Source organism: Ursus americanus, chromosome 1 (assembly GCF_024610735.1).
Source record: "Ursus americanus isolate L20-20 chromosome 1, mUrsAme1.1.p, whole genome shotgun sequence".
NCBI lineage: Eukaryota > Metazoa > Chordata > Mammalia > Carnivora > Ursidae > Ursus > Ursus americanus.
The window spans coordinates 32,575,975-32,603,207 of record NC_142127.1 but is presented as its reverse complement, the minus strand read 5'-3'; the positions used below and the strand labels follow the sequence as shown (position 1 = coordinate 32,603,207).

General features: G+C 41.0%; 1 protein-coding gene across 20 annotated transcripts in view; it reads left to right on the top strand.

Annotated features, from left to right (window-relative positions):
* Window positions 1-27,233, top strand: part of NEB (nebulin) — a 209,813-nt gene that overhangs the window by 10,494 nt on the left and 172,086 nt on the right. For all 20 annotated transcript variants that reach the window (XM_087860771.1, XM_087860769.1, XM_087860763.1 and 17 more), the window contains exons 9-27: window positions 385-489; window positions 5,359-5,463; window positions 12,694-12,798; window positions 13,438-13,545; window positions 15,968-16,084; window positions 17,703-17,807; window positions 17,895-18,002; window positions 18,098-18,202; window positions 18,608-18,706; window positions 19,746-19,850; window positions 20,822-20,929; window positions 21,017-21,130; window positions 22,319-22,420; window positions 22,522-22,629; window positions 22,718-22,822; window positions 23,806-23,904; window positions 25,426-25,530; window positions 26,077-26,184; window positions 26,271-26,384. In XM_087860771.1, the coding sequence (XP_087716897.1) occupies window positions 385-489; window positions 5,359-5,463; window positions 12,694-12,798; window positions 13,438-13,545; window positions 15,968-16,084; window positions 17,703-17,807; window positions 17,895-18,002; window positions 18,098-18,202; window positions 18,608-18,706; window positions 19,746-19,850; window positions 20,822-20,929; window positions 21,017-21,130; window positions 22,319-22,420; window positions 22,522-22,629; window positions 22,718-22,822; window positions 23,806-23,904; window positions 25,426-25,530; window positions 26,077-26,184; window positions 26,271-26,384 (2,025 nt within the window). The remainder of the gene's footprint in view (window positions 1-384; window positions 490-5,358; window positions 5,464-12,693; window positions 12,799-13,437; window positions 13,546-15,967; window positions 16,085-17,702; window positions 17,808-17,894; window positions 18,003-18,097; window positions 18,203-18,607; window positions 18,707-19,745; window positions 19,851-20,821; window positions 20,930-21,016; window positions 21,131-22,318; window positions 22,421-22,521; window positions 22,630-22,717; window positions 22,823-23,805; window positions 23,905-25,425; window positions 25,531-26,076; window positions 26,185-26,270; window positions 26,385-27,233) is intronic.

The window sequence follows — 27,233 nt, the reverse complement described above, 5'->3', positions numbered from 1 at the left end:
AGACCCTGGGCTACACTGTGGGTATCTCTGGATATCGCTCTTATTAAATGTTTATTTCATGACAGAGATCGTGCAGAGTGTCTCCTGGCTCCTTACACTTGCTTTAGTCCTTGTTGTAGGAAGCAGGTAAAGTCCCGGAGAGGAGAGGACACAAAATCAGACACATCTACCCTTCAGAAAATAAGATTTCTCAGAAGCAGCAGGACAAGCTATTAATAAATATGACGTGGACTGACTGGAAAGGGGGAAGTTGTCTGTGGATTCCGTTTACCTTTGCTCTTACCTTGCCCTCGGTTCTTGCTGTTGATGGAGGAATTCAAAATTGTGTATTTCATGTAAGTGGGAGCTCACTTTCTCACAACTTTTCACCTTTTTCTTATTTAGAAACTGTACACTGAGGACTGGGAAGCTGACAAAAGCTTGTTTTACCCGTACAACGACAGCCCAGAGCTGAGAAGGGTGGCCCAAGCCCAGAAAGCCCTCAGTGATGTAAGTCAAGTGCACGGCAGCATCATTTGGGAAGCGGCATCAGGACGTCTCAATTTACGTCTTCTGGCCAGATGTTCGTTGCAATTCTTCTTTCAGAAAGACTGAACGTCATTATAGCAGATAAATACATCTAGAATCATTATGATGTCTACTTAGATTTTATAATTTATATTAGCTATAATTAAACCCCATCTTGTTTTTTTATTAGGTGAAGAATCTGAGTCTCAGACCGCATAGGTCATTAGTGGCAAAGCCCAAATTAGAAGCCTGGTCTTGTGATCCCAAGACCAGAGTTCTTTCCACTGTAGCCTGTGCCCTCTGTCCCCTTGGCTAGAGTTGAAGTTTTTTTCTGTGACAATAGAACAGATCCCCTTTTGGGATCATAGCAACTTTCCCAAAATATATTAAGTGAAAAATGTTATTGAAGGCTTTTGATTTGCTATCCTAATTACAAAGTCTGAATTGTGGTGTGCCCCCCTTTTCGGCATAGACTGACACACTTGTTCAAACATGTTTGTGTCATGACCTCACAAAAATCGCTTGCCATTTGTCTCTGTACACAGCGGATATTTCAGAGACACGGAGGATATTTCAGAGTTCGTAAAATATCAGCAGTCCCCATTGGAAGTTTAGTGTCTTCGACCCTGAATATAGTGTATTAGAGGGACTTAGCAGGCGTACAAGAGTCCTTAGGTTGAAAGCACTAGAAGTAGTAGAGAGTAGTAGAGAGCTACACTCGATTGTAGTACTTTCCCTTGTTTTGAGAAGCTTTATTTTTTGACCCTTGGATTTGCTAGAGGCTATATCGAAAATCCAGACTATTGCTCTCATCTTCAGGAGAGCACTGTTTTATAAAATAACAAGTTACTTCTCATTCAGTTGTCAACTAGACCCCTCGAATCTCTGACATTCACTATGGACTTTACATTTTAGTTCGTGTCTTGAAAATTACTGGGATTTACTTCCAATGGATCTTAGGATCTTATCTTGCCCTGTTCTGGGATTATGCATACTCATTTGATGGTGTCTCCAACTTTTGAGATCTTAATCTTTTATCACCTCTCACTCGATATCATTTGCAAATTTAGGGGATATATTTCTATCCCAGTTTTCATATAATTAAAATATAGTATAGGTATACTCCTATCTTTCCATAAAGTAAGTTAGGAACTAAAGAAGCTATAACAAAAATTTAAGACCATCTAGTACGTGGTACCAATTTTAATGTGAGGGACTTCTTGCTTCTCTTTTAAGTTAGGTTTTTGGTTCTGTAGCTCATGAATATATAATATTATCGTGTAACCTTTATCAAGTGATCAGTAGTTACTTGTTGAAAGTCCTTTTTGGCATGCATAGCTAGTGGGATAGAAAAGTATGACAAGAAGTTTTCTTCCTTTCCCTTGAGACTTTATAATCAGGCTGGTAAGATGAAATTGTCATACATTAAACAATAAGAAATTTTTTCAAAAATTTTAGAAAGCAAATTCTATAGTCTAATACTTGCTGAAAGACAAGACGCATGCAAGTGATTAGAGAAGACCATGTGGAAGTGGCAATCCCAAGGGAAGGGGTGATGATGAACAGGAAAGCCATTTCAGGTAGAGAATACCCTTGAACAAAGGGACAGAGGTGGAATGACTTGGGGGGGGGCAAAGAAAGTGAAAGCTGTGGGTGCCTATTTAGGAGAGCACTTTTAAGAAGCTGGTAGTAGGACCTTGAAAATCAGACAAAATAGTTCTGACATGATACGGTAGTCCATAAGAGATATCATATGATTTTTGGAGGGGAAAACAATATGGTAAAAGTAGGATATGGAAAAATTCTGGAGGACAATAAAGTAGATTGAGACTAGGAAAAATTGTGATCATTTGAAGAAGACTGTTTTAGTAATATAGAGGGACCAAACGGATGACAGGGACAAAGGAGAGGAAGAAAGGAATTTGTATTTTAAAAGTGTTAAGGACGTTGGATATTGGAGATGAAGGAGTGAAAGGAACCATAGAGGAGTTTATGACGAAGTCTGAGTGTATAGGGGTACAACTCGTAACGATGCACTAGTGAACAGAGAAATGGAGTTGAGATGATGGAACATTCAGATCAAGGCATTTTCTGGATAAATCAGAAACTTCGTTTTACTGCATAGGTGTGAGAACAGGATGAGAGATGAGTATTTGAGAGTCGTCAGAATGAAAGGGACAGCTGAAGACCTGAAACTGTATGAGAGAGACAGAACAGTGTATGGCCAAGGGCAGAGTTTTGGAGGACACCCATTCTTAGGACATCTGGAAAGGAGAGCCAGCAAAAGAATGAGGGAACAAACGGTTAGAGAAGTTGAAGGAGAACCAGGAAACGCTATGTCATGTAAGCCTAGGAAGGGGTTTCCAAGAAGACACTTAATCTCCACATGTCTCCCTTTATCCATAAATGGAGAGATGAAGGGATACCTCCATGCCACTCTAGTGCTATGGACTTTGAACAGTTACAATTGACCCCATCTTTTGAGCTATCTCAATAGAATACATAATGGAGAATGTATAATAATGAAGTAAAGTCTTCCCATCCTTCCTCAGAAAAACTTGGCAATTAAGATAGGGCTTTTAATTTTATTGCAGATTATGTACCAAGTATCAGATTACCAACATGCCTATTAATACTGTTGTCCACACCATGAACTTCTATTATAATTGGGCACCGAGCCCCAAGCAAGCTGTTGTTCACAGAACATACTGCTGGGTAGGCATGTAGATTTCAAACTAAGCACTTGGGTTTAGAAGCTTTCTCTCCCTCTCCTGCACTTTCTTCCTGTTTCTCTGAAACCTACTTACTGTTTTTCTTGCTATCTGAGCAGAGACAAAATACTGTGCAAATACCAAGAGTCTTTAAGTTGATCTAGAGTGGAGAATTCTAACTAGACAGAAATCTGACCAAGGTTCCTGAGAAATCAGGACTTCTAGATCTGATTTCTCTGAAGGTTTTTGACAGGATGTCATACTTAGTAAGCATTTCTCCTGATAGGACGTTGCTTATTCTCTGAGGACTTAGCCAGCCGTGGAAAATACCAGTCACCCTATGTCTAAAATGAAGTCTTCCCTACTTAAAGATTGAGCAGTGGAAGTCATATAAATAAATGCATTTTAAAATGGTCTTTTGTATCCTCCACTGATCTAATGTCCATAAAACTTTTGTTATAGGCAGTAGGTAGATATTATCGGGTTAAGACATAGTTAGAGTTGGTTAAAGCATGAAGAAGATGACTGGGACCTTGGAACTATCCAACCTCTTTACATTGTAAATAAGAATACTGCCACGTGGAAGGAAAAATAATTTGTATAAGTCTCACAAGTGAGTAGAAGAGTTGGGGTGATAAATCTTGAGATTTCCCCCAATGGCCTCGGTATATGAAAAGCACATTCAGAAATCAGCCTCTGAACCTTTGCTCTGGTCAGGTTCTGCCGAAGCCACAAGGGCTCCCAGGTGCTGTCCTCCCAGAGCTCACAGGCCAAGGAGGGACAGGTAGGTAAACAACAAATCCCAGTGTCATCTAAAACTTCCTTTAAAGGAGATAAGGCTAAGTAAGTTGAGTGAGATCTCAGGACAAAGGTCCTCAGGTCAGGCAGGGCACAGGAGGGGAAACTGTTGCTTGTTCTGAGCCGTGGAGAATGAGCGGCAGTTTGCAGGCAGATGGGGAGAGCCCGGAGCTGGGGCATGCCAGGGAAAAGGTCCAGAGGCATAGGAGGGTTTCTTGTGTCTGGGGATCTACAAATGGTTCTGCATTTTTGGAGGCGGGGGTCAGGACTGGTGGAAGAAAAGGCCCAAGTAGTCAGTGAAGGAAAAAAGGAGGGCAAGAGTGAAGGGGTTGCATGGTTCATGGACATGATACTTGCAGGCAAGGGAGGCCTTTAATAGGCAAAGGAAAGGAGCTAATGAAGAGGGAGCGGTTGAAGCTGTCAAGAAAGAGAAGAGGTGATGGATGGAGCTGGGTACAGAGTGCAGCTGGAGGGAACAGCGGTCTGAGTACAGGGGTCCTGCCCTGCAAGGGCTGCTTCTCTGAGCCATGTAGCAGGTGGGAGGGGCAGGGATAAGTACAGGGACAGAGAAGTGTATATGCAGCCTTTCTTTACCCTATGAAAGAAGCAGCTGAGAGCTGACTGGGGTAAGGACAGTCTTGGGGATTTACACTAGCCACTGTGCACAGAGACTGACCAGAGGCGCATAATGGGCTGTTCAAGCTCCCTGGAAGGCAAAGTGGCAACTGGTTACCATAAATTCAGAGTATCGGGCACACAGCCCCATGCAAGCTCTTGTTCACAGAACGTATCACTGGGTAGGCACCCAGACTTCAAGCTAAGGGCTTAGGTTCAAGAGACTCCCTTTCCCACCTCTGTAGCCTTTTCCAGCGGCCCTTTAAGTCATGCTTAGAGCATTGTCATTCTCTGATCAGTAGAGTTGCAGGGTTTGCTTCGGTAGCGCTCAGCATCCTGGATATAAGCGGAGGAAGCGTGCCGTTGAGTTGGCCTAGAGCTAGGGGTTTGGTAGCTGGTGTGATCCAAAGACAAGAGGTTGGGAGTTGAGGATGCTAGTTAACAGTAATTCCAGTTACAAATGTGGCACAGAGACAAATGGAAGGAAACAGATCTAGGGCTCATAATCTTGGAGAAGAGGGAAGACTTAATGAGATAGGACACACCCTTGCTCTCAGTATTACCAGTGATTTCTATCTGCAAGGATACATTACTATTACGTGATACACTAAAGTTTAAAAACTTCAGATACAGATGAAAACATAGTCTTTAAAAAAAAATCCAAATGGAATCTGGGATGTAGAGTAATTTTCTATGGCTCATGAACATCCCCATCTTTTATTTTCAGATTGCCTACAAAAAAGGTCACGCTGAACAGCAATCTCAATTCACAACTCTGCCAGATCCTCCAGAAATAGAATTTGCTAAGAAAGTGACCAATCAAGTGAGCAAGGTAAGTAAATAGGGCTGGGACACTGTCTCCCTTAAAAACTCTGGCTTAATCATCTCAAACACCAGAGAAAGTAAGTAAGGGGAACCCGAAGATTCAACACCAACCCTGGGAGTATTTTTGCAACATGACCCTAAAAAGTCTACAGCGAAAACAATACATCCATCAACATTGTGGGCCATGTTAATAACTGTTCAGCCAGCTTAATGACTTGGTGATCGGAAAATGTGAAAGCCGCATTTTAAAAAACAGAACCTGTGTCCTGATGTCATTTAACGTTTTGGCTTAGGGAAGTGCTACTAACTGAGAACTGAGTCACCACACATTTTCTTGGAGGATCTGATTGTCTCGATTCAGTGTGAAGACCTCGTACGGTTTTACGCTCTCCGTCAGACATGGAGAAAATAAGAATGCATGAGCGATCTCTCAGACATGGCTTAGTTTGACAGCCGTGGGCCGTGCACCTCATAACTTTTAAGGCCCAGGCAAACAACTTAGTCTGTCTATATTTAGGCTGGTAAGCTAGCTCTGAGGAATGCAGGCCTCACAGAGAATGCCGAGAGACAGATGTGCAACTGATGACCAGACCCATGCGAAAGTCCTATTTTAAATTGGTTCAAATCAGGCCACTTTCTCCTGGGATACTAAATACTTTTCTTTGCTCTCTGTGGAGTTCCCGATTTGGTCTTCTTCTTGAGTTTTGGTGGAACCTCAAGGTTTCTACCTTGTTTAGGTATTTTTGGGGAAAGGATGTCTCCTGGAAAGGAGAAGAAGAAAAGTTATGGATGATGAAGTCTACTCAGTGACGTTTTTAGTGCCTGATATTGCAGACTACTAACTATTGCCAGAGGCTACATGGATAATAGAGCTAATACGTACAGTAAGTTTTCACTAAGAGGAATGCCATGAACCTGAAATTTGCCCAGGGCAAAGCAGAAATGAACTTTAGAACTGTCCATAAAGAGCTGGCCTGCTGAAAGTATGGATACTTAAATAAAGTTAGGGAACAAGGACAATTGATCTTTTTCAAAGAAAAAGAACAAGCTGCTTTCAAATGGTCATTTAGAAAGGAAAAAAAATCTATTTTTAATTTTTATTTAAAGCATATTTTAAAAGATATATTACTAATGCAACACACTTTTACCTTGAGTGTGCAGGTGGGTACTTGAACATGATAAAAAAAAATAATAAATCCCTTTCACACTGCTCTATAATCAGTCTCTCCACTAATTTAGACATGCCAGTTAGTCTAGAACTGCACTCTTCGATGTAGAGGCCGCCATCCACGTGTGACTATTGAGCATTTGAAATGCAATTGTATGAACTGACAGTCCTATATGCGTGGTAAATAGACCCTGGGTCTTGAACACTTAGGACAAAAAAAATGTAAAATAGCTCACTATTTTCATATTGACTACATGTCGAAATCATGTTTTTGGATCTATTGGGTTAAGTAAAATATATTATGAAAATTAATTTCGCACCTGTTCCTTCTTACATTTTAAAAATTGGCTACTAGAAAATGGAAAATTTCAGTGGTGGCTTGCACTATATGCCTGTCGGACTGCCCCACCCCACCCGGATACGGTGGCATCATTGGACATTTCGGAAACCTCACCAGTGCTGGGTTTGCCCTTGTGGAATAACAGTGTAAGCCACAGGGATGGCTGTGGGTGAAAGTCACCAGATTTGGCTCTTCATCCCAGTCTTACCCAAATTCCCAGTTTTTAATGGCTGCTCTGCCTCCAAAGTAACACTCACTTTGGGAAGAAAGGCTTGTGCTTGGCAGCAGTCCGTCCAACAACAGACCATCCAATAAGAGAGGACTAGGACCGCGGGTGCAGGAGAGAGAGGCGATTTAGCTGTGGGACTTGCCTCTGTTCTCTTGAAGTGCTCCCCACCGTCATGGGCTTTGACCCATGTTTCAGGATCATCATTTCCTTGCTTTCCAACATGGATAAAATCTCCTTTATCTACTCACTCTTAGGTATTTAAATTCAGCATTTCCTTGTCTGTGTCCAGCTCTAGTCCTTTGTCTTACAGCCTTCGGCTCATACGTTAATATAATGATTGTGTATCTGCAATGATTATATGGCTTATATTTTGATTATACTGCTTACCAGCTTTCCTTACTGTACCTGTCAGAATCTGTTCTCTCCCCTTTGTCTTTGGCCAAAGCCCCCAGCACCATACAGGCACTCGTCCTGGCTCGGCTGCATTTCACTGCTCCAACACAGATGGACAGGCAGGCAGGGTGGTTCGTGGAAGCGAGCATTCCAGTGAGGTTACCGTGCACACGACAGCCAGCTGAAAGTGGGGCTCTGAATGCAACATCGGGAAGTCCCTTTAGTTTCTCTGTGCTTGCCTCTCTGGTTCATAATGTGAGGGAAAATGTGAGCTTTCAAGCCTGAACTACCAGGGATACCTAACTGGGATCTAGAGTTGAAAGGAAAAGCTCTGTTTCCTCTACTCTCTGTGCACACTACTACTGCTACTACTTCTTCCCCTTCTTTTTTTTTTTTTTTAAGATTTTATTTATTTGACAGAGAGCATAAGCAGGGGGAGCTGCAGAAGAGGCAGAGGGAGAGGGAGAAGCAGGCTTCCTGCTGAGCAGAGAGCCCGACGCCGAGCTCGATCCCAGAACCCTGAGATCATGACCTGAGCCGAAGGCAGACGCTTAACCGACTGAGCCACCCAGACACCCCTCTGTGCACACTTCTGCTACTAAATGGTTTTTGTTTTGTTTTGCCTTTTTTTTTTTTAAACCATACTGGCCAATTCTTTGACACCAACTCGGTGTCCTATAACTCAGTTCAATTCCGACATTATCTACCTGGAGTTAGCCTCAGATCTCACAAGTTAAGGGCTCAGACCCACGAGACTACCCCTGTTTCAGACAACTAGTCATAAATCTGGACCTCGCGTACTTCTGACTGGCTCCAATCCAGGGTTCCCACAACCCCCTCCTCAGGTTTAATAATTTGCTAATCATTGGCTCATAGAACTCAGGGAAACATTTTCTTATGTTTATTACATAATAGAAGATACAGATGAACAACCAGGATAAAGAGGTACCCATGGTGAGGTCCTGTGGGTCCCAAACACAAGACCTTCCATCCCTGTGGAGCTGGGGTGTGCTACTCTCCCAGCATGTGGTTGTTTTCACCAACCTGGAAGCTCTCTGAATTGTGCACTTCAGGGACTTTTATGGTGGTTTCATCACATAGGACTGACTGATAATTAACTTCATCTCCAGCCCCTCTCCCCTCCTCAGAAGATGAAGGGCGGAGTGGAAAGTTCCAAGCTTCTAGGCACTGCTTGCTTTTTGTGGTGACTAGCCCCCATCATAGTGCTATCCAGGAGTTGTCTCAGAACAAAAGAAAACCCAGGGCACCTGGGTGGCTCAGTTGGTTAAGCCTCTGACTCTTGATTTCAGCTCAGGTCCTGATCTGAGGGTCATGGGATCGAGCCCCGTGTCGGGCTCTGTGCTGGGTGCGGAGTCTGCTTGTCCCTCTCTCTCTGCTCTCTTCCCCCCCAATGTCAAATAAATAAAATCTTAAAAAAAAAAAAAAACAACCCTATCACTCAGGAGATTACAAGGGTTTAGGAGCTCTGTATTAGGAACTGGGGACAGAGATATATATATACACATATATATATATTAGTATTATATATTATATATTAGTATATATTAGTATTATATATATATACATATATATATATTAGTATTTCACTAGAATGTTTTCAAAAACATCTTTCAGTAAATATTATTGCACAGCACAAAGATGCCAAGCCCTGATCTTTTAAAACCATGGAAACTCCTCTATCACAAAGAATTACGGAGAGATTTCCATTGAGTTCACCAGAAGAGATTTGGTTGAGTTAGAAAAGCAGCCCTGGGCCCACTATGGACGATGAAAATATCAGTTGGGACCCCCTCCACCTGTCTGAGAGGATAGCATTTCTATGAATGAAGCTGTCAGAAGTCCCAGTATTTAGCAACTCACAGAAAAATTGAAGTGTGATTAACTCACAGGCTTTGTATTACTTCCCTTTGATAACCACATGAAAACCACAGATGTAGATATGGAAAGTAGATAATGAAGCCACGTGTTTAAGTAGGACATTAGGGTGTCTAATTTGTGGCCCAATGCAAGCTTCTCAACTCATTTCTGAGAAGGAGGGACTATGGTCTGGGGAAGGAATTTTACTACATCTATCGACATGCGGTTACTCTCTTGCCCACAGAAGGTGTTCCAGAGCTTGTAATTGACCCAATGTACTGTCCTCTGTGAAATGAACAAACACAGAATCCTAGAGAAAGTTCAGTCGATTCTTGTTGCCAGGTTTCCATTGATTGACTTCAAACATGACAGAAGGGCTCGGGTGGAGTTGGAAAGTTGGGTTTTGGACCCAACACTGTGTCTAACCCATCTCTGTATACCATGTAAACACTCAGGTCTTGTGGCCAGATGTGTAGAGTGAGACCACTTGGTTGACAGAGGAGGTCCCATGTGAATATGTGTCTCTCTCTCCCTCTCTCATTCCTCAAACTACAGGTCTTTATTCTTTCAACTCCTCTCCTACCTGCAGATGAAGAGGAAGGCCATAACTTCCTCAACAGTTAACAAGCTGCAGCCTTAGTCCTTTGTAGTGAAAATCTTCCCAGACTTGGGAGTACTCAGGAGTAGATTGTGAGAGATCCACCTCTAAGCTGACCCATATTAGTTACTGGTTCATGAAGAGAAAGAAGTGGGGAAGGACTTTGGGTGAGAGTGCTGGGTGGTCTTATACTCTTGTTTTGCATGTTGTTTTATTTTACCTTTTTTTTTTTGGAGAGAGAATGTGCAAGTGGGGGTGGGGAGTGGGGAAGGGGCAGAAGGCAAGAGAGGGAATCTTAAACTGGCTCCATACCCAGTATGGAGCCCGATACAGGGCTCAGTCTCATGACCCTGAGATCATGACCTGAGCCAAATCCAAGAGTTGGACACTTAGCCAACTGAGCCCCCCAGCACCCCTGCGTCTTGTTTTAATATCTTTAAAAATATCAGATATCTATTTCTTAATGTGAGAATTAATTTTTACTTAATTTTCTTTAACAAATCTACATATGTGATTCTTATTACTTCCCCATAATGGCCCAACTTCTGGACCTCATTAAGAATGTCTGCTGTGGCCTTGCCTGAGTGGCTCAGTTGGTTAAGTATCTGCCTCTGGCTCAGGTCATGATCCTAGGGTCCTGGGATTGAGTCCCACATCAGGCTCCTTGCCCAGCGGGGAGCCTGCTTCTCCTCCTGCCTGCCACTCCCTCTGCATGTGCGCGCGCTCTCTCTCTGACAAATAAATCTTTAAAAAAAAAAAAAAGAATGCTGCTTTCTCAATTTTAAATTATGTTACAAAGTTTTGGGGATGCATCAGGCCCTGTTGGCCCTACCCCCTAATCTTGGAGGTTTCTTCTTTTGAGAGCAAACAGAGGAAGGGCAATATCCCCTGCCAAGAATGTAGATTGGAGATCTTAACCTGGGGTGCATGTACATCAAGAACCCTCTGAAGTTGTGTTTATGGGCAATTTATAGCTTTCTCAGATTTCTGAAGAGGTCTGCTCCCCGAAAAGATTAGAAATACTTCTGTAGGCAATCAGCCAATCGAAAAATACATTTTGACCGATTGAATTCAGTCTGAGTGACTGAAGAGTGACTTCAATTTTTTAAAGCTTCAAAAGAGGAGAGTAGACAAATAGCGCTTTAATGTAAATATTATCTCAACAAAGATTTCTATCGAAGAATACACACAAAATTTTCTTCAGTTTCTTACTCTGTTATGCTAGCAATGTTACCATTATTGTTACAGTTACTGTAGTCTACATTTGTTTAGCACTGTGGAGTTTGCAAAGGACTCTTCAGGGTATGAACTTATTTAATCTTCCCAACAATTCTCTGTGGAAGGTATTATTATTGTTGGTGCTGTGGTTGAGAACCTGAAACTCAGAGGCAAAGTCACACCTTTGGTAATGATGGAGTCCAGTCTTGGGCCCATAGCTTCTGGACTCAGGCGCAGGACTCTAAAAGTTCTTAAGGAGGGCACGTATTGCATGGTGCACTGGGTGTTATATGCAAGTAATGAATCATGGAACTTTACATCAAAAACTAGGGATGTACTGTATGGTGACTAACATAATAAAAAAATATTATAAAAAATGTGAAATTTCATCTATCTAAAAAAAAATAAAAGTTATGAAAACCACTTGGCTATTTATCGGCATGTTAAGGTCTTGAGAAGAAAGGATATAGACATTTGAGAAAGGGTTGAGCATCTTTTAACTCAAACTCACTGGCTCTGCACATCACTCCTCCTTGGCACTGGTTCTGTTAAAGGTATATCACAAAACCACTCTCTTTTCTCTTGTAGAGTGTAGTGGGGGTGTAGATGTGCAGACACCTTGAGACTCATTGGTTGTGTCTGTTAACACATTTCCCAAGAAGGGGAAATTGCTATAAGCCAGCTCTGGCTCATATGCACAAGTTTGGGATTGACCAGTTTAGTTTTATTCTAAGAACACTAAAGGCCAAGGTAGTTTGAAGCCGCATCTCATGGACTCAGTTCAATTTAATGTATTTGAGCATGCATTTATGAGGTCACTTTTGTGTGCTACATTTTGTGTTAGATTCTGAGGATATGAACATAAAGAAGACATAACTCCTCTCTTCAAAACGCTCACAGCCTGGGATTCAGGTGGGGTGATGTTTGGGAGTAAGATGGGGCAGTTCTCATTAAAATTTCTTTAAGTCTCAACTAGAAAGTATTATTAATTAGTCTGCAAGCCAGATTTTGTGGTGGTATTGCTTTCTGGATAACTAGAAGTTTTGGTAAAACTCAGAAATAAGTTCATCTGGCATGGAATCTGAGGCTGAGTGGTTTTATTATAACTGAGATATAAGTAGAGGATGCTTCTGAGTCTCCTCCCTCCGACATCAGAGAATATCCGTAAGTTCTGAATGAACTAAGTCCCCAGATTCAACAAAAAGAGGGTCAATTATTACCTCTACCTCCTTGCTCAACTTTCTTGTTGACACTATACTAGATTTGAAGACCTCTATTAAGAACGTAAGAAGGGCCATTGTCAAGATATTTTTGTTTATTTTTTTAAAGATATTTTTAAAAGCTGCCCATTACCACTTTTATTGTCAATTTCTGTATTTTCTATATTTTACCATTCCTTTTTTTTTCTCTTAGCAAAAATACAAGGCAGACTATGAAAATAAAATCAAAGGTAAATGGAGTGAGACACCTTGCTTTGAAATTGCAACAGCCAGAATGAATGCCGATAACATCAGCACAGTAAGTAGGAAGGAATGGCCGGATGTTCTTAGGTTGAGAGGGTGACCCTTTCCTTTATGACCCCTAGCCCCCAGCCGTACCTGAAGTGGTACCAGAACATTATTAGAGTCTAGGTACCTCTTCTTGGGGGCAAGACCTGTGTAGAGTTCCTAAACAGAAAAAAATCTCCCAATCTTTCCTCCCTTTTGAGAAATACTGTTTTGATCAGATTCCATTATTCTTGCCTCAATATTAATGTGAACAATAGGGCTTCAAAGTGAGTACATGTTAAAGGGGCCCTTTTAAATTTATTCTTTGCCCGGGGAACCCAAAACAGTACATTTATGAAACTGACTAGTTTCTTTCCAGATTTTCTTCACTGAAAAACACTCTTTTTCTCCTCTCTGAAGTTCTCTGCCCCTGGCCTCTGAGAGCTCCTTCTTAGAGGCTGGTTTTCAGCCTCTTATAATTGCTCCAAATCTCTTTTAAGTTGCTAATTGTTTTTGTGATGGCCCTACCATCTCTCATTGTAACCTGACCTGGGTAAGCCAAGAGGAGCGGGGCTGTGCGTAAGTTCTCCAAGCAGCCCCTGTCCCCCCATGTGAACCCTTGCACGGTCTGTGCTCCCAGCAGTTCTCCAGCATGTTTAATGTCTTACAGAGGAAATACCAGGAAGACTTTGAGAATATGAAAGACCAGATCTACTTCATGCAGACCGAAACGCCGGAGTACAAAGTGAATAAACAAGCTGGGGTGGCAGCTAGCAAGGTATGAGGAAATGCTCTCATTTGTCGTGATGGTCTTATTGTGGGTGGATTTCTTATAACTCTTGTTTTGTATATAATGAAAAAAAAAAGGGTTCTTGAGCAAGAACTAAAAAAGTACTTTGGGGTTATAATGAGGCTACCAAATTTTCGAAAAATTTTGCTGTGTATGAGCATTAACAATACTCAAGTACCATCTTCAATATTTCATAAAGGACCTTTTGATACCTGCAAGTAGAAAGGCTGTGCTCTCAGACAGAAGGACCCCTCAAGAAAAGACAACTGGCAACCACACTCATCATTACTACTGTTTTTCTTATTTTCCTACTAATTGGTGAAAATCTAGTCACAGACAAGATACACAAATCCATAGATATGCTCATATGCTCTATAGAGTAGACTTTGGTAAACAGAGCCCTTGGCATTCTAAAGCAATAGAAAGCATATAAACTTCAAAGCCAGTCAGATTTGATTCAAACCCTGGCCTTGGCTCTGCTGAAGCAGTGAAAGCAAGAAGATCTCATCACCTAGGAAGCTATTTCAGTATCCAGGTGCAAGATAGTGATGTTTTGGATCAGGAGGGCATTAGGGCAGGTGATGAAATGTACCTTGAAGGTAGAGCTGACTTGGTTTTGTTATTGGGTTGGATACGGGATTTGAGAAGACAGTCTGGGTCTAAGCAACTGCATGGATGGAATTTATCAAGAGAGAGAAGAGTGTGGAAGGAGTGGATAATTATTTTTGGAGGGGAAACATGGGCTTAGCTTCCAACATGTAAGATCTGAGATGCCTTTTTGACATCCGAGTGGAAATGTTAGGTGGGCAGTTGATTGTATGAGTGTGAAGTTTCAGGGGAGATATCTGGAAGGGTTGTATAAATTTGGGCATCATCGGTATATGCATACTATTTAACATCATAAGACTGGAAGCCATCAAGGGAACAAGTGTAGACAGAAAGCTCTAAGGATTGACTCTGGAGTATCTCCATGTGAACACATCAGTGAGATGAGGTAGGAGGAGAGTTGGGAGAGAGTGGGAAGTGAGTGAAGGGAGAGGGAAGTGATCAGCTGGGTCAAATGTTTCTGACATGAATTGACCAAAGTATGGTCTCTAATGAGACCATACAAACTTGGTTGAGTCTGCTTAGAGATGGTTCATGAATGGGTAAGAACAGAGAAATAGAAGAATGTTAAGTATACTCAGGTTTTCAAAGTATTTTCCTGAAAGGAAAAGAAGAAAATGGGGTAGTGGCTTAGGGATATGTGGGTGAAGAGGGGATTCTTTTAAGATAGCAGACAAAGACACTGTGTTTCTATGCTGATGGGAAAAATCCAATGTGGAGGGAAAATGTGATGCTATCTGAGGCGGGAAGAGTGGCTGGAGTGATATCCTTGAGTAGGTGAAAGGGGAAGGGTCTGGTGCTTAACAGGAGGGGGAGCTTTGCCACAAGTCCTGACAGTTCATCCAGAAACAGGAGAAGAGGCCGCGTATCCCAGAGGCAGGTAGAGAGATAGGAGGGTGTGTAGAATTCCTTTGCAGTGAAAGGTTATGTCTTTCATTCCTGTAGAGTATCCCCTGTGAGGCTTCTGTGTGCTGTAGGGAGTGGTGCTTCTGTCAGCTGTGCATCTCCTGCCTTTGGAGACCAAACCGATATTTGTTTTTTGAAGTTCTCAGATTTTGGTAGGCTAGGATGCTTTGAACGGTTCTGTATTCTACAGTTACGTTGCCGGAATAAATAGCTGGCACTGGGGATCATGGTCAGAACTAGGATCAGTTTCTTGTTCTCCCTTTGGGCATGTTCCTAACAGGGGCTTTGGGTGCTCATTCAAAGCTTCTGCTAAAGCTGGAATCGAAGGTGCAAAGTGGGAAGGGCAGAAAGAAAACGTGAGGTTGTCATCCTTTGTCCAACCTCTAGCCCCTTCCTCTCTCTTCTGCATGTGCGTTAAATACACACATGCTCACACACAGGCACAGAGGAAGCATGAGAGAGTAGATTGATGCTGCTTCTGGCTTGCTTTCTTTAAAAACGTGTTGGCAATTAGGCAGCTGGAAGCTAAGAGCTAAGTGAGGGTTACAGAGAGCAGCGTCTGGGACAGGAGGCACTATCATTATTTGTGTGTGTCTTTTTCTCTCTGAGGACGGGGACCAGGGGTTATTCTTTCTTGGACCTGTCCCGGAGCTAGCACGTAATCGATACCCTATGGACATTTTTGAATGAATGAATGAATGAATGGGAAGAAAAGTTATTCTGGAAATTTATGCAGTTTCTCTGCTGCTGTTATGAGTTACTATGAGTATTTTGTTTGTAAAATGTCAAACTTTTCTGGAGAGAACATTGATTTGTGGAACTATGTCATAATATCCATAATAGAGAGGAGCGAAAATAACCCAGAGAGTTACTTTATCATTTTATATCACTCCTACAGGTAAAATACAAAGAAGACTATGAAAAGAGTAAAGGAAAAGCAGATTATAATGTACTTCCTGCTTCAGAGAACCCACTGCTCCAGCAGCTGAAGGCGGCAGGAAATGCCCTGAGTGACGTAAGTACATTCTTGTCAAAAAGTGTTTTTTTAACCTTAGCTGCCAGAGAGATGAAATTTTGCTCCTGGTACGACTAAATGCGTATATAACTTTGCAAATACTCTAAGATTCTAGTGTAGCAGTTCCCCTGGAGCTGGTTACCCACAGGTAGACATGAGTGCCTCCGAGTTTGATGTGTGTCAGTTTGGGGGGGCTGTGGGTTTAGCTCAGTGGGCAGAGAGAACCTCATTTGCTTATGGGCTCTGGTGCCTGAGCTTCCATATGGGCAAAGAGTACTGTGTGGGAGATACATGGGATCTTGACACAGGCAGGAGGAGACTTTGAAAGGGGAGGAGAGAGAGAGAGAGATGAAGTTGAGTGTGTGCCCTGCCCTTGTGTTCTTGAGGCGGGGTGAGAACAAGTGTCCTATGTCGCACAGCTGCTTCCGCTCACCTCCGCCATTCTCGGTACAGATCTTGGCCCTAGAAACCATCACTTGCAAACAGCATGACTTGAAAGATGGCTCCCAGAGTCTTCACAGGAGTTTCTACTTGCGAAATTGAGAGTCTGACCAATCCGTTAGATGTAAAATAGATTGGATCAGTGAGAGACTAGCAGCCCGAGACCACGTTGACTATATAAATAAAGAGGCTGAACGTGTGATCAGTTGAGTTTTCCCCTTGTAGTTACACTGTATTAAGCTTTCCCAATATTTGAGGATTATACATGGTTCTCTCTGCGGGTTAGTTCTCTTTTCTTTGTCCCTCAAATTAAGTCAGCACCGTAGAAATGTGCACATGCGACTGAGGAATGGGGTGCGTGGAGCGGGAGTGGCGGTGAGAGTCAGTGCGTCTGTCCAAATAGCTCTGTTGGGAAATCAGTGCAAAGCAGGTCTCCTGTTTCCTAGATAAAGGTCATCTTTATCAAACATCTAAAAGCCCGGGTTCAAATCTCCTTTGTTGATAAAGAGAACAATACAAAAATGTAAAAACCAAATAGCACCATCTACAATCTCAAAACCCAACAGGAGAAAGACCCACTTTCTCAGTTGCACCTTTCAAATCCAATAGTTGTTTATTGTTCTCGTTAGAGCTAAATTTAAATCCTAGCGGAGAAGAAGAGTGAGTGACTTTATCATCTGAGTTCTGGTGTATACCGTAGTTTCAAGATATACTATCTGTTTGTGTAAGAGGTTTTCCCTTGGTGGAAGGAAGAAGGGAGACTGTTTTTCTCAGCGTATACTAAATTTTTCGTGAAGGTTTATTTAAAAAAAAAAATCCACTCTTGCTCAGAATATTCCTGTCTGCTGTGGCACCATCAGTGAGGGTCTGTGAGTTGGGGGAGGGGAGATGTAGCAGTTCTGAAACACAGGTTTCCACAACAAAGGGCTTGGTCTGAGGCAGCATACTGGTTTCTTGATATTTCGGTGACCGTTAAAAACCTGAGCTTTACAGTAATTGCTAATAGAAGAAACTTATCATTCACCACACCCCAATGTTTGATTGTCAGTTTTTAAGAGAGTTGACAGGCGATATCTTTTTTTTTCTTCTTCTTCTTTTGTTGAGTGTTGGGAAATACAAGTGTTATAATCAGTGTGGGAGTGACAGGAATCTAACTGACTTCTTTTTTCTTTGACAGAAACTATACAAGGAAAACTATGAAAAGACAAAGGCAAAGAGCATAAATTACTGCGAAACCCCCAAATTTCAACTTGATACAGTTCTGCACAACTTCACGAGCGATGTAAGCAACCCCGTGGTTACCTCTTCTGTTAAGAAAAGATCCATTATTTCCCCCCAATAAATACATGAAATATGTTTTATCTTTCAGACTAAATACAAAGATTCCTACTTAAAGAATATTTTGGGACATTATGTAGGCAGCTTTGAGGACCCATATCATACGCACTGTATGAAAGTCGCAGCTCAAAACAGTGACGTAAGTTCTAAGACAATCGTGTAGCTTTCCCACTAACACGTCTTTAGGGTGTGAATAACGGTTGCAACCTTATATCTGATTTCTTTTCCTCATAGAAAAACTATAAAGCAGAATATGAGGAAGACAGAGGCAAAGGCTTCTTCCCCCAGACTATAACTCAAGAATATGAAACGATCAAGAAACTGGATCAGTGTAAAGATGTAAGTCTGTAGTATGAACTTTGAGCGTCCTGTCCTTTGTAGCATCTAGGGGTCAAGAGATACTTACAACGTTAACACTTTTCAAATTAATGCAAGCAAGGAAATTGCAAGAAACACAATTTATTTTGTAGTAGATGAATTGATTTTTCCTATTGTCATCCATACCTTTCAAGTGCGGGTTCTAGTTCTTTTCCCCAAAGAAAGGTTATCGGAAATCTGAAGAATCAGAAAGTTTTTTGTACAGATGTGAAAATATCTCTCAAAAACACGGCAGTCTAATTAGAAAAGAGCCATGTGTTTGATTAATTACAAGTTTCTTTTCTTTTGGAGGAATGCGTTCTCCTTGCTTGGCCTATAGGTCAACTCGGATTTCACCACTAAAATGATTCCTTTTTCCCTCCACAGCATACCTACAAAGTCCATCCGGATAAGACAAAATTCACTCAAGTCACTGACTCTCCTGTTCTGGTGCAAGCCCAAGTCAATTCCAAACAACTGAGTGATGTAAGTTCCTTTAAATATGCAGGAAATCCAGTTAGGAGGGATAACTTATCACAACTCCGTATATAAAATCCAGTGACTTGTCACATTTGCCAAAAAAAGGCTAAGTACGTTTTAGCAAATTTAACTTGTCTATATTTGTAATCACCTAAAATATCTCCTTATTTAGTTGCCTTACATCTTGTCAGATGGATAACAATGATAGCAAAACGGTTCTAGAAGGGAACTGATGTAGCTTACCGTCTGGGAAAGAACAGGAGTTCTTGAGTCAGACAAGACTGGGTGAAATTCCAGCTCTGTCGTTTACGACTGGCAGAGTAGGCAAATTGGTGAGCCTCTCTATGCCTCCTATTTCCCTTTCATAATTTGTGGTTGCTTTGAAGAGTAAGTGAAAGGAGATATGAGCATAGTAAAGGAGATACTCTGGCCCAGAGCAGATATTCAATATGTGGAATGTCTCTGTCTCAAATAAGTTTTTGGAAAATGGAGTTTTTGAGGTAAGTTTTATCACATGAGTTTTAAGTATGAACTTCCAAGCTTGTGTTGAACTAAACAAAACAATAAAAGTAACCTCAGTCAATTTATGGCCAGAAATAAAGTCTTCACATAGAGTCTTAACAAACCGTAATGTATGAGGAGACGTAACCAGGCTTATTAGAACATGTTCCCCAGAAAGTGAGCGTTGACAATGGAAAGAGAGAAAAGGCTGAGTCTCAGAGTCCCCTGATTCTGAGGACCGATTGTGCTATGCGTGGAGAGGGAGTATATGTGGGAGAGCCACCTCCTTCCAGGACAGTCCTACCCCGGTGACAGATGTGATATCGCGCAGGGTGTCAGTAACGCAGGGTGGCCCACCCTAGCTCTGGACTTGTGTCTCGATCTTAACAACGTCAGTTGTTATTTAAACAAAATGTATTTTACATTTTATTTTATGAAATGTCCCACATGAGATTTTTGTATTTTGGGACAATTCTTCTTTAGAACTAATTGTCTCCTTTACTGTCTCTCTCTCTCCCTCTATCTCTGTCACTCTCTGTCTCAGCTGAACTACAAAGCAAAGCATGAAAATGAGAAGTTCAAGTGCCACATACCTCCAGATACCCCTGCCCTCCTCCAACACAAAGTCAATGCCTATAACCTGAGTGACGTAAGTTCCCACATACCATGCCGTGGGCTATCCTGATGACCTGTGCTTTTATTTCTGGATTGCTTCACTGAATAAACACTTCTGAGTTCAGATGGGAAGAACATTCAACCTGTGTATCATGTCCCTATGCCCCTGCTCACGTATCTTTGAATTCACCTTATAAATGCAGGTAGCAATGTTGTAAGTAGCTTCGTACAATCAGACAATCTTAGTATGTTTTAACCAACCCTCCAAATGCCCCCACTCATGTGGGTTTAACTGTGAATCACAGTGTTAGATATCTTAGCCGTATATTCATTTATGTTATGCAATAATTAATTTTCACCCAGGACCTGGTTTTTCAGATACAGTTTCGTTTTATTTATTCCTCAGATGGGTAATGTGCCTTATTTCACACAGATGATGCTTATTTCTACATGTAAGTGAGTTTACACTAGGATATATAGGGTATTCAAAAGGCATTAAGGCCAAACGTCCGTTGCTACCTTTCATTTTCAAAACTTAATTTCATAGAAAAGTCAAATTCCCCTTGGAGGGGAGATCTCAATTTCTTCAACAATTCTATAAATAAGTACTAGATTATCCAGCATCAGTGAGTATTGTAATGATTCAGGGAATAACCTTTTCAGAGGACTTTGAGATCAATGAACGTGCTGTCTTTAGATCACAAAAAGTAAATTAATGATAGAATATTTGTGCCCCTCTGTGACATACTCAGTGTTAGGAATCAGATATTAGTATGGTCACTAAAATTAGGTTAATTTGATGAAAGATTCTAATGGCGAGTGGAGAACCTTGGTCTTGGAAAATTAGAAGCTTCAGCGTAAAGAGAAATAACTCATATGTGTGATTTTCTGGACAATCCATTTATTTTGTCTTAAGCCAGAGTATTGAGATACTCCTTAGTCCTAAATGTGTGATAACACGTGTATCATTTTTGCCACTTCCTTTGTTAAAATGTTTCTGTCCAGAATATCTATAAGCATGACTGGGAGAAGAGCAAAGCGAAGAAGTTTGACATTAAAGTGGACGCCATTCCTCTGCTGGCAGCCAAGGCCAACAGCAGGATCGCCAGCGATGTGAGTGTGGCCTGGGCACCTGGGCAGGGGGCCCGCAGGGACGGTTCTTGGTGGGTGGGATCTGGCACGTGTATGATGTCTTTACAGGTGATGTACAAGAAAGACTATGAGAAAAATAAAGGGAAAATGATTGGATCCCTGAGCATTAATGATGATCCCAAGATGTTGCACTCTTTGAAGACGGCCAAAAACCAGAGTGATGTGAGTGTCTTTGTCAATCACCCTTATTTTCAGATGTGGCTGCACTTACTGTTTAATATAATTTCAGATGGAACGTTAGCCTAAATGAAATCTCAGATTCAGGACGACAAGTCAGATGCGAAAGCCCAGTGGTAAAAGATGATTAAGTGCCTAATTCTTATGATGTCTCTGTACTTTGAGACACCAGTGAATATTGTAAACGTTTCCTTAATCTTTTTTTAATGCCATCTGTTTAATTAGGGGGAAAATATACTAGCAATAGCATTTTCTTTATTTTTCCTAGAGAGGGGCTTAATATTTCCCTATGTGTAAACACATACTCATTCCATATCATGATCTGACTTCAGGGACTTTGCAAAAATATGTACAGAGAAATAAAAGGCAAGAAGTGAGAAAATCAGGCCAAAGACCAATAAAGTAGGAAAACTAGAAGAAGTATAACCTCAAGAACAAAGGATTTTAAGAATTTTATGAAATACTGATCTCATTTTAAAGACTAAAATATTAAAAATAAAACTCTTTATAAAAATTGCTTCTCTAATTCATGGCATGAAAGAAATACTCCCTATTCTGTATCATTTATAAGTATGCTTTTCTTTACTGAGTATATTTTTGAATTTCTAAACGGGAGAATGAAGAAGAATGTGTAGAAATACGTGATACCTAAAACAAAGTGGAAAAATCATCTTTTTACATATTATTACTCTAAAGAAAAATATTAGATCTCAGTGAGAAAAGCCAACTTCCAAAGGTATCGTAAAATGTGTTTTCATCAAGGGCTGAACTGAATACTTTTCTAGGCAGGACTGTGCCTACGTATCTGAGGTCCACTTTATACCTTTTACTTAATTTTGCGCTATTAAACAATTCATTTTCTTTCAAACGTGTTCAAGTGGGAAAAATTATTTTAAGACAAAAAGTTGCTTAGACAGCATCCTTGGCATACTGCGGTACGTTCTGGCTGAGAAATGTGAGCAAAAGTAACACTGGCATATATATGGATATTAGCGGACTAGATTCTTCAAGACACGAACCTCTACCATATTCATTCTGCCTTTTTTGCCTTGTGGAAAATAAATGCTGAAAAATACAAAATCTGCCTTTTTGGTTAAGTATCGCAATGATGGGAATGGCTTTTATACCATGAGATATATTTTTCTTTGGTTGATATTCTTTCTCCTTCGACAGAGATTATACAAGGAAAACTATGAGAAGACAAAAGCAAAGAGCATGAACTACTGTGAGACCCCTAAGTATCAGCTTGACACTCTGATGAAGAACTTCAGTGAGGTTCGAAAGGCTGCGGTTACCCCTGGGGTTTGAGGGCTTTTCTTCTGTTTGCCAAGTAACATACATAATCGACATATCTATCAATATGCTTTCTTTTTCAGGCTAAATACAAAGATTCATATGTACAGAATATTTTGGGACATTATGTAGGCAGCTCTGAGGACCCATATCAAATACACTGCATGAGAGTTTCCGCTCAAAACAGTGATGTAAGTTGAAGACCGTTTTCCTGTCTCTCAGTGACGTTATTTGGGGGCAATAACAATCCTGATCTATTTTTGTTCTTTCTCATTATAGAAAAATTACAAAGCAGAGTATGAGGAAGATAAAGGGAAATGCTATTTCCCTCAGACAATAACACAAGAATATGAAGCAATCAAGAAGCTAGACCAGTGTAAAGATGTGAGTCAGGGGCCCTGAGTTCTTGAAATGGGGTTTGGGATTAGTGTGCCATCTAGTGGTAATTTTAGCAGGAGTTTAAATGCTAACATCTAGTGGTTTGAAACTTTGGGTGGAATTGGGGAGCACGAAAATTACTGTGAAAAAACCTATTTGTTACAAAATAGCTTGTGGTTTTATAAATCTTTACTTCTAGTAGTTTATATACACATGGATGGGGGAGGCAAAATAGGGAAATTTCTGAGAGACAGGTGTTCATTTATTTAACGAATTTACATGAGGAGCTAGCTTGTGTCAGACACCATCCTTGATGCTGGGAAAGAAGAGGGAACAAGGTGGGCTGCCTCTTGGGGAGCATGCATTTGAGAGGGAGAGACAATAAAGAACACAGAAAGAAGAAAGATACCGGACAATGATAAAACAACACATGTAGAATGATGCTACAGAATTAAGATAGAATGACGTGGGAGAGAGAGACTGGATGGGCACCATAGACGGGGTGCTCAAGGAGTGTCTAAGGCAGGAATGTGCAGCCATGCCAAGATCAAGGTGAGAGCAACTGGAAGAACAGCCTAAGGGGAGAACACACTTGGCACTTAGGGAATTGAAAGGATGAGGGAGCTGAAGGGTGCTGGAGAGGGGGAGAGGAGTAAGAGGTGAAATGGTAGGCGATGAAGGGAGGGGGGAGATTCTGTAGGGTAGGGCTCATCCGTGAAGGCACAGTTTCGGTTGAATGCAAGTCCAGTGGAGAGCCATCGTAAGGCTCCAGCAGGAGGAGAATTAATCCGGTTCCTGACTTGCAGCACGGAGACCAGTTTGGAGGCAGTGTCAGGAGATGGAGATGGAGAGAGAGAAAGTAGGAACATGTCAACCAGGTTTTCAGGAAGTAATCTCTATTTTTAACTGGAAACTTTTTATAAGACGGTGTATATGAACAAGAATATAAAGGTACATTATGAAATTTCATGAAAGAATATCTTTTCTAGCATACATACAAAGTTCATCCAGATAAGACCAAATTCACGGCCGTCACTGACACTCCTGTGCTGTTGCAAGCCCAGCTCAACACAAAGCATCTTAGCGATGTAAGTGCCTTGATTTGCGCAAGCGTGGATGACCTAGAATGCTGTGTTTATTTGAAATGTACGCATTTTCACTTTAGCTTCATGGGCTCATCTATCTACCCAACAATGTCATTTTTCAAGATTTGTTTAATAAAATGCAAAGGAAACTGCTAGGTCAAATTGCAGCCTTAGGGAAAATGGTGTTAGACAGTAATAATAATATTTCTTCAATAAGGCTCCAATTTTTAGTGGGAAATTTGTCCATTATGGTCTGTCACATACCCAAAATGATGCATACTAAAACTTCATGGCACCTTAAAGACAACAAAAGTATCCGTGTAGGTAACAAGGGAAGCATTTCCCATTCTTGAGTTTGCTGGTGAAGACTTTACAAAAAGACAAAGAGTAAAGAAACAAGGAAGACATCAGGCAGTAAGAAGAAAACTAAGACGGGGTGATAGAGAATTCAAACAGAATGATGTGCGAGACAGTGAGTGGGGGGACACTTCCAACTGGGTGGGCAAGGAAGATCTAAGCAGACGGCCCAGCCATGCGAAGATCAGGGGAAGAATAGCAGTGCTTTTCGAACATTCACATCCATGTGGGTCACCCAGTGATTCTGACGCCGTGGGTCTGGGGGGATATGCTGGCCCTAACAGGCTCCTCGGTGATGTGGCTGCTGCTGTGGGTGGACCACACTTGGAGTAGCTGAGAGTAGCACAGCCTTCGCAGGAAGGAAAATACACTCTATCCTACTCTAAAACGTGCTTTAATATCACAGGGAGCTCATCTGCAATTGGTAAAGAAGGAAATGGCATCAGTATAACCCAGGAGTCCTATTCGTTCATTATGCAACTTTTCTAGCGTATTAACAGTTTACACCACAAGAAAGAACAGCTAAACCGTAACATCACTGACCCAGCTGAACTTGCAGGCAGCAAAGGAAGAGGGTGCTGTATGCAGTGCCTGGCCACCACACGCTCTTCTCGTTGGTGTGGCTAGGCCACGGGCTCTGTTTTGGAGGTGCTTACTACACAACATTCAGTCTCGTGCACTCGCCTTTGGCTCCAGAATTCAACAGCCTCGTTCTCTCTTTATACTCCCTGCCTTCCACCTATGTCACCTTTAAAAATTTTAAATAAAGGGCTATATTTTACATTTTTATTAATACAAATGTATCTTTTTAACTGTGCTAGCATATTAATTATTTAGAATTATTACTATTTCTGTTATTTCTCTGATGACAGAATTTAATAGACTTCGAGTGTTCCTGTCCTGAGGCACAGCCTAAAAGTTTAGATCTGACAATGAGTTTCCCCACATATACATTGTGATAGCATTTACGAAATGGCAACCCAAATTGGATTACACCACAATCCTGAAAGAGGGCGTGAGGGTCAAGGCCCTGTAATGGACTTTGACTGCATAGACTGCCTCTTTGAGGCATCTTTCAAAAAAGGGTAGAAATAACTTCGCCATTTATATACACTTGAGAAAATTCTGACCCCCAAACTGTTTGGATCTCTTCTATTTGTTTTCCAGCTGAATTACAAAGCAAAACATGAAAGTGAGAAGTTCAAGTGCAACGTACCAGCAGATGCTCCCCAGTTTATCCAACACAGAGTCAATGCCTATAACTTGAGTGATGTAAGTATTAAAGCCACAGAAATCTATGATTACGTGCACATGAGAAGAGGAAATGTTATGGGTATTTAAAAAGACTAGATAAGGAGTTATGCAACTAAACAACTGTGGCGATTGCTTCCAGGGTATAAGTGGAGCTTTTAAGGCCTAAATGCCGGGAAGGCTCTTAGCTATCCTATTTCATTTTCCACAGTCTCTGTTACCATCAGAAACCCTCAGCTAATCTCTAGAGTTTTGCAAGATCTCTCCTATAAATGTCACATCTCATCTCCTCCAAGTGGTTGTTTTTTTACACTGTCCTTCATACATCAGCGTAGCAGAATCTTTAGAAAGCTCACAGCATATTTAAAAAGTGTTTAGTATTATATGGTGGTAGATGGGAAGCTGGATGACAGAGTAATGAATAATTATACTATCATTTGGTAAACATAGTATTTGTAGGTGAAATAAGTCAACATATAAAAATTTTCAATCTCTTTCTTATTTTTACTGGATGAATCTGTGTTAGATGTTGTTCTTACAATTCTTCTGATCAAATTTTCTGTCCAGAATATCTATAAGCATGACTGGGAGAAGAGCAAAGCGAAGAAGTTTGACATTAAAGTGGACGCCATTCCCCTGCTGGCAGCCAAGGCCAACAGCAGGATCGCCAGCGATGTGAGTGTGGCCTGGGCACCTGGGCAGGGGCCCGCAGGGATGATTCTTGGTGGGCAGGATGTGGCACGTGTGTGATGTCTTTACAGGTGATGTACAAGAAAGACTATGAGAAAAATAAAGGGAAAATGATTGGAGCCCTGAGCATTAATGATGATCCCAAGATGTTGCACTCTTTGAAGACGGCCAAAAACCAGAGTGATGTGAGTGTCTTTGTAAATGTCTTGTTTTCAAGGTGGCATCGCTGTTAACATGCCCAGCAGTGGTAGCAAGTAAAAGGATTCCATATCCACGGGCTCTGTCCTGTTCACAACAAACTGCTGGGGATAAACTTTAGAAGTAGAATGATTTCCCAGATTCTTGTACCTTTCAGTGTTTGAGGAGAGAAATTACTGGTTTATCCTTGGTGTCCATTTCACTTTGAAAAATGTATGTTTTAATATTTAATAGAATATTGATTTTAATTCTCAAGGCTTTTTGGAAAACAACACTATTTTCATATTTTCTTCTGAGTGAAAAATAACCTTTAAAATGATGGCTTTAAAACGGTCTTTATATTAGAAGAAGATCAAGAGTCACAGAAAAAAATCTTATTGTTAACTCTCATTGTTCTTTATTGACTTTAGCAATTAGTACTAGTATAGTTTCAAGGAAAACACTCCATTGATTATAGGCCCCTTTGAGAATCTCATAAAAGACTTTGATCATTCATCTAGAAAAATGAACTTTTTCTTCATGCATTTTGTCTGAATTTCAGAGAATTTATAGATTCCCTAAGGCTTGTCTATGAGCCAACTCTCATCTTTTGGTTAGAATTCTTGCTATAGAGGAGAAAACATCTATTGCAAATTGCAGCATATACTGTGTTTCAAAAATGTTTAGAGAATTCCTTAAGAGTGGTAAGAATGTTCAACATAGCTTGCAAATATTTTTCATACTTAAATAGAAGGATGTTTGTATCATTTACTTTCATTTCAACCATGTGTTCACATCACGATCTATATATACCTTCTTTAATTCATTTTGCATGTGCTGTATAGTCATATGGCAGT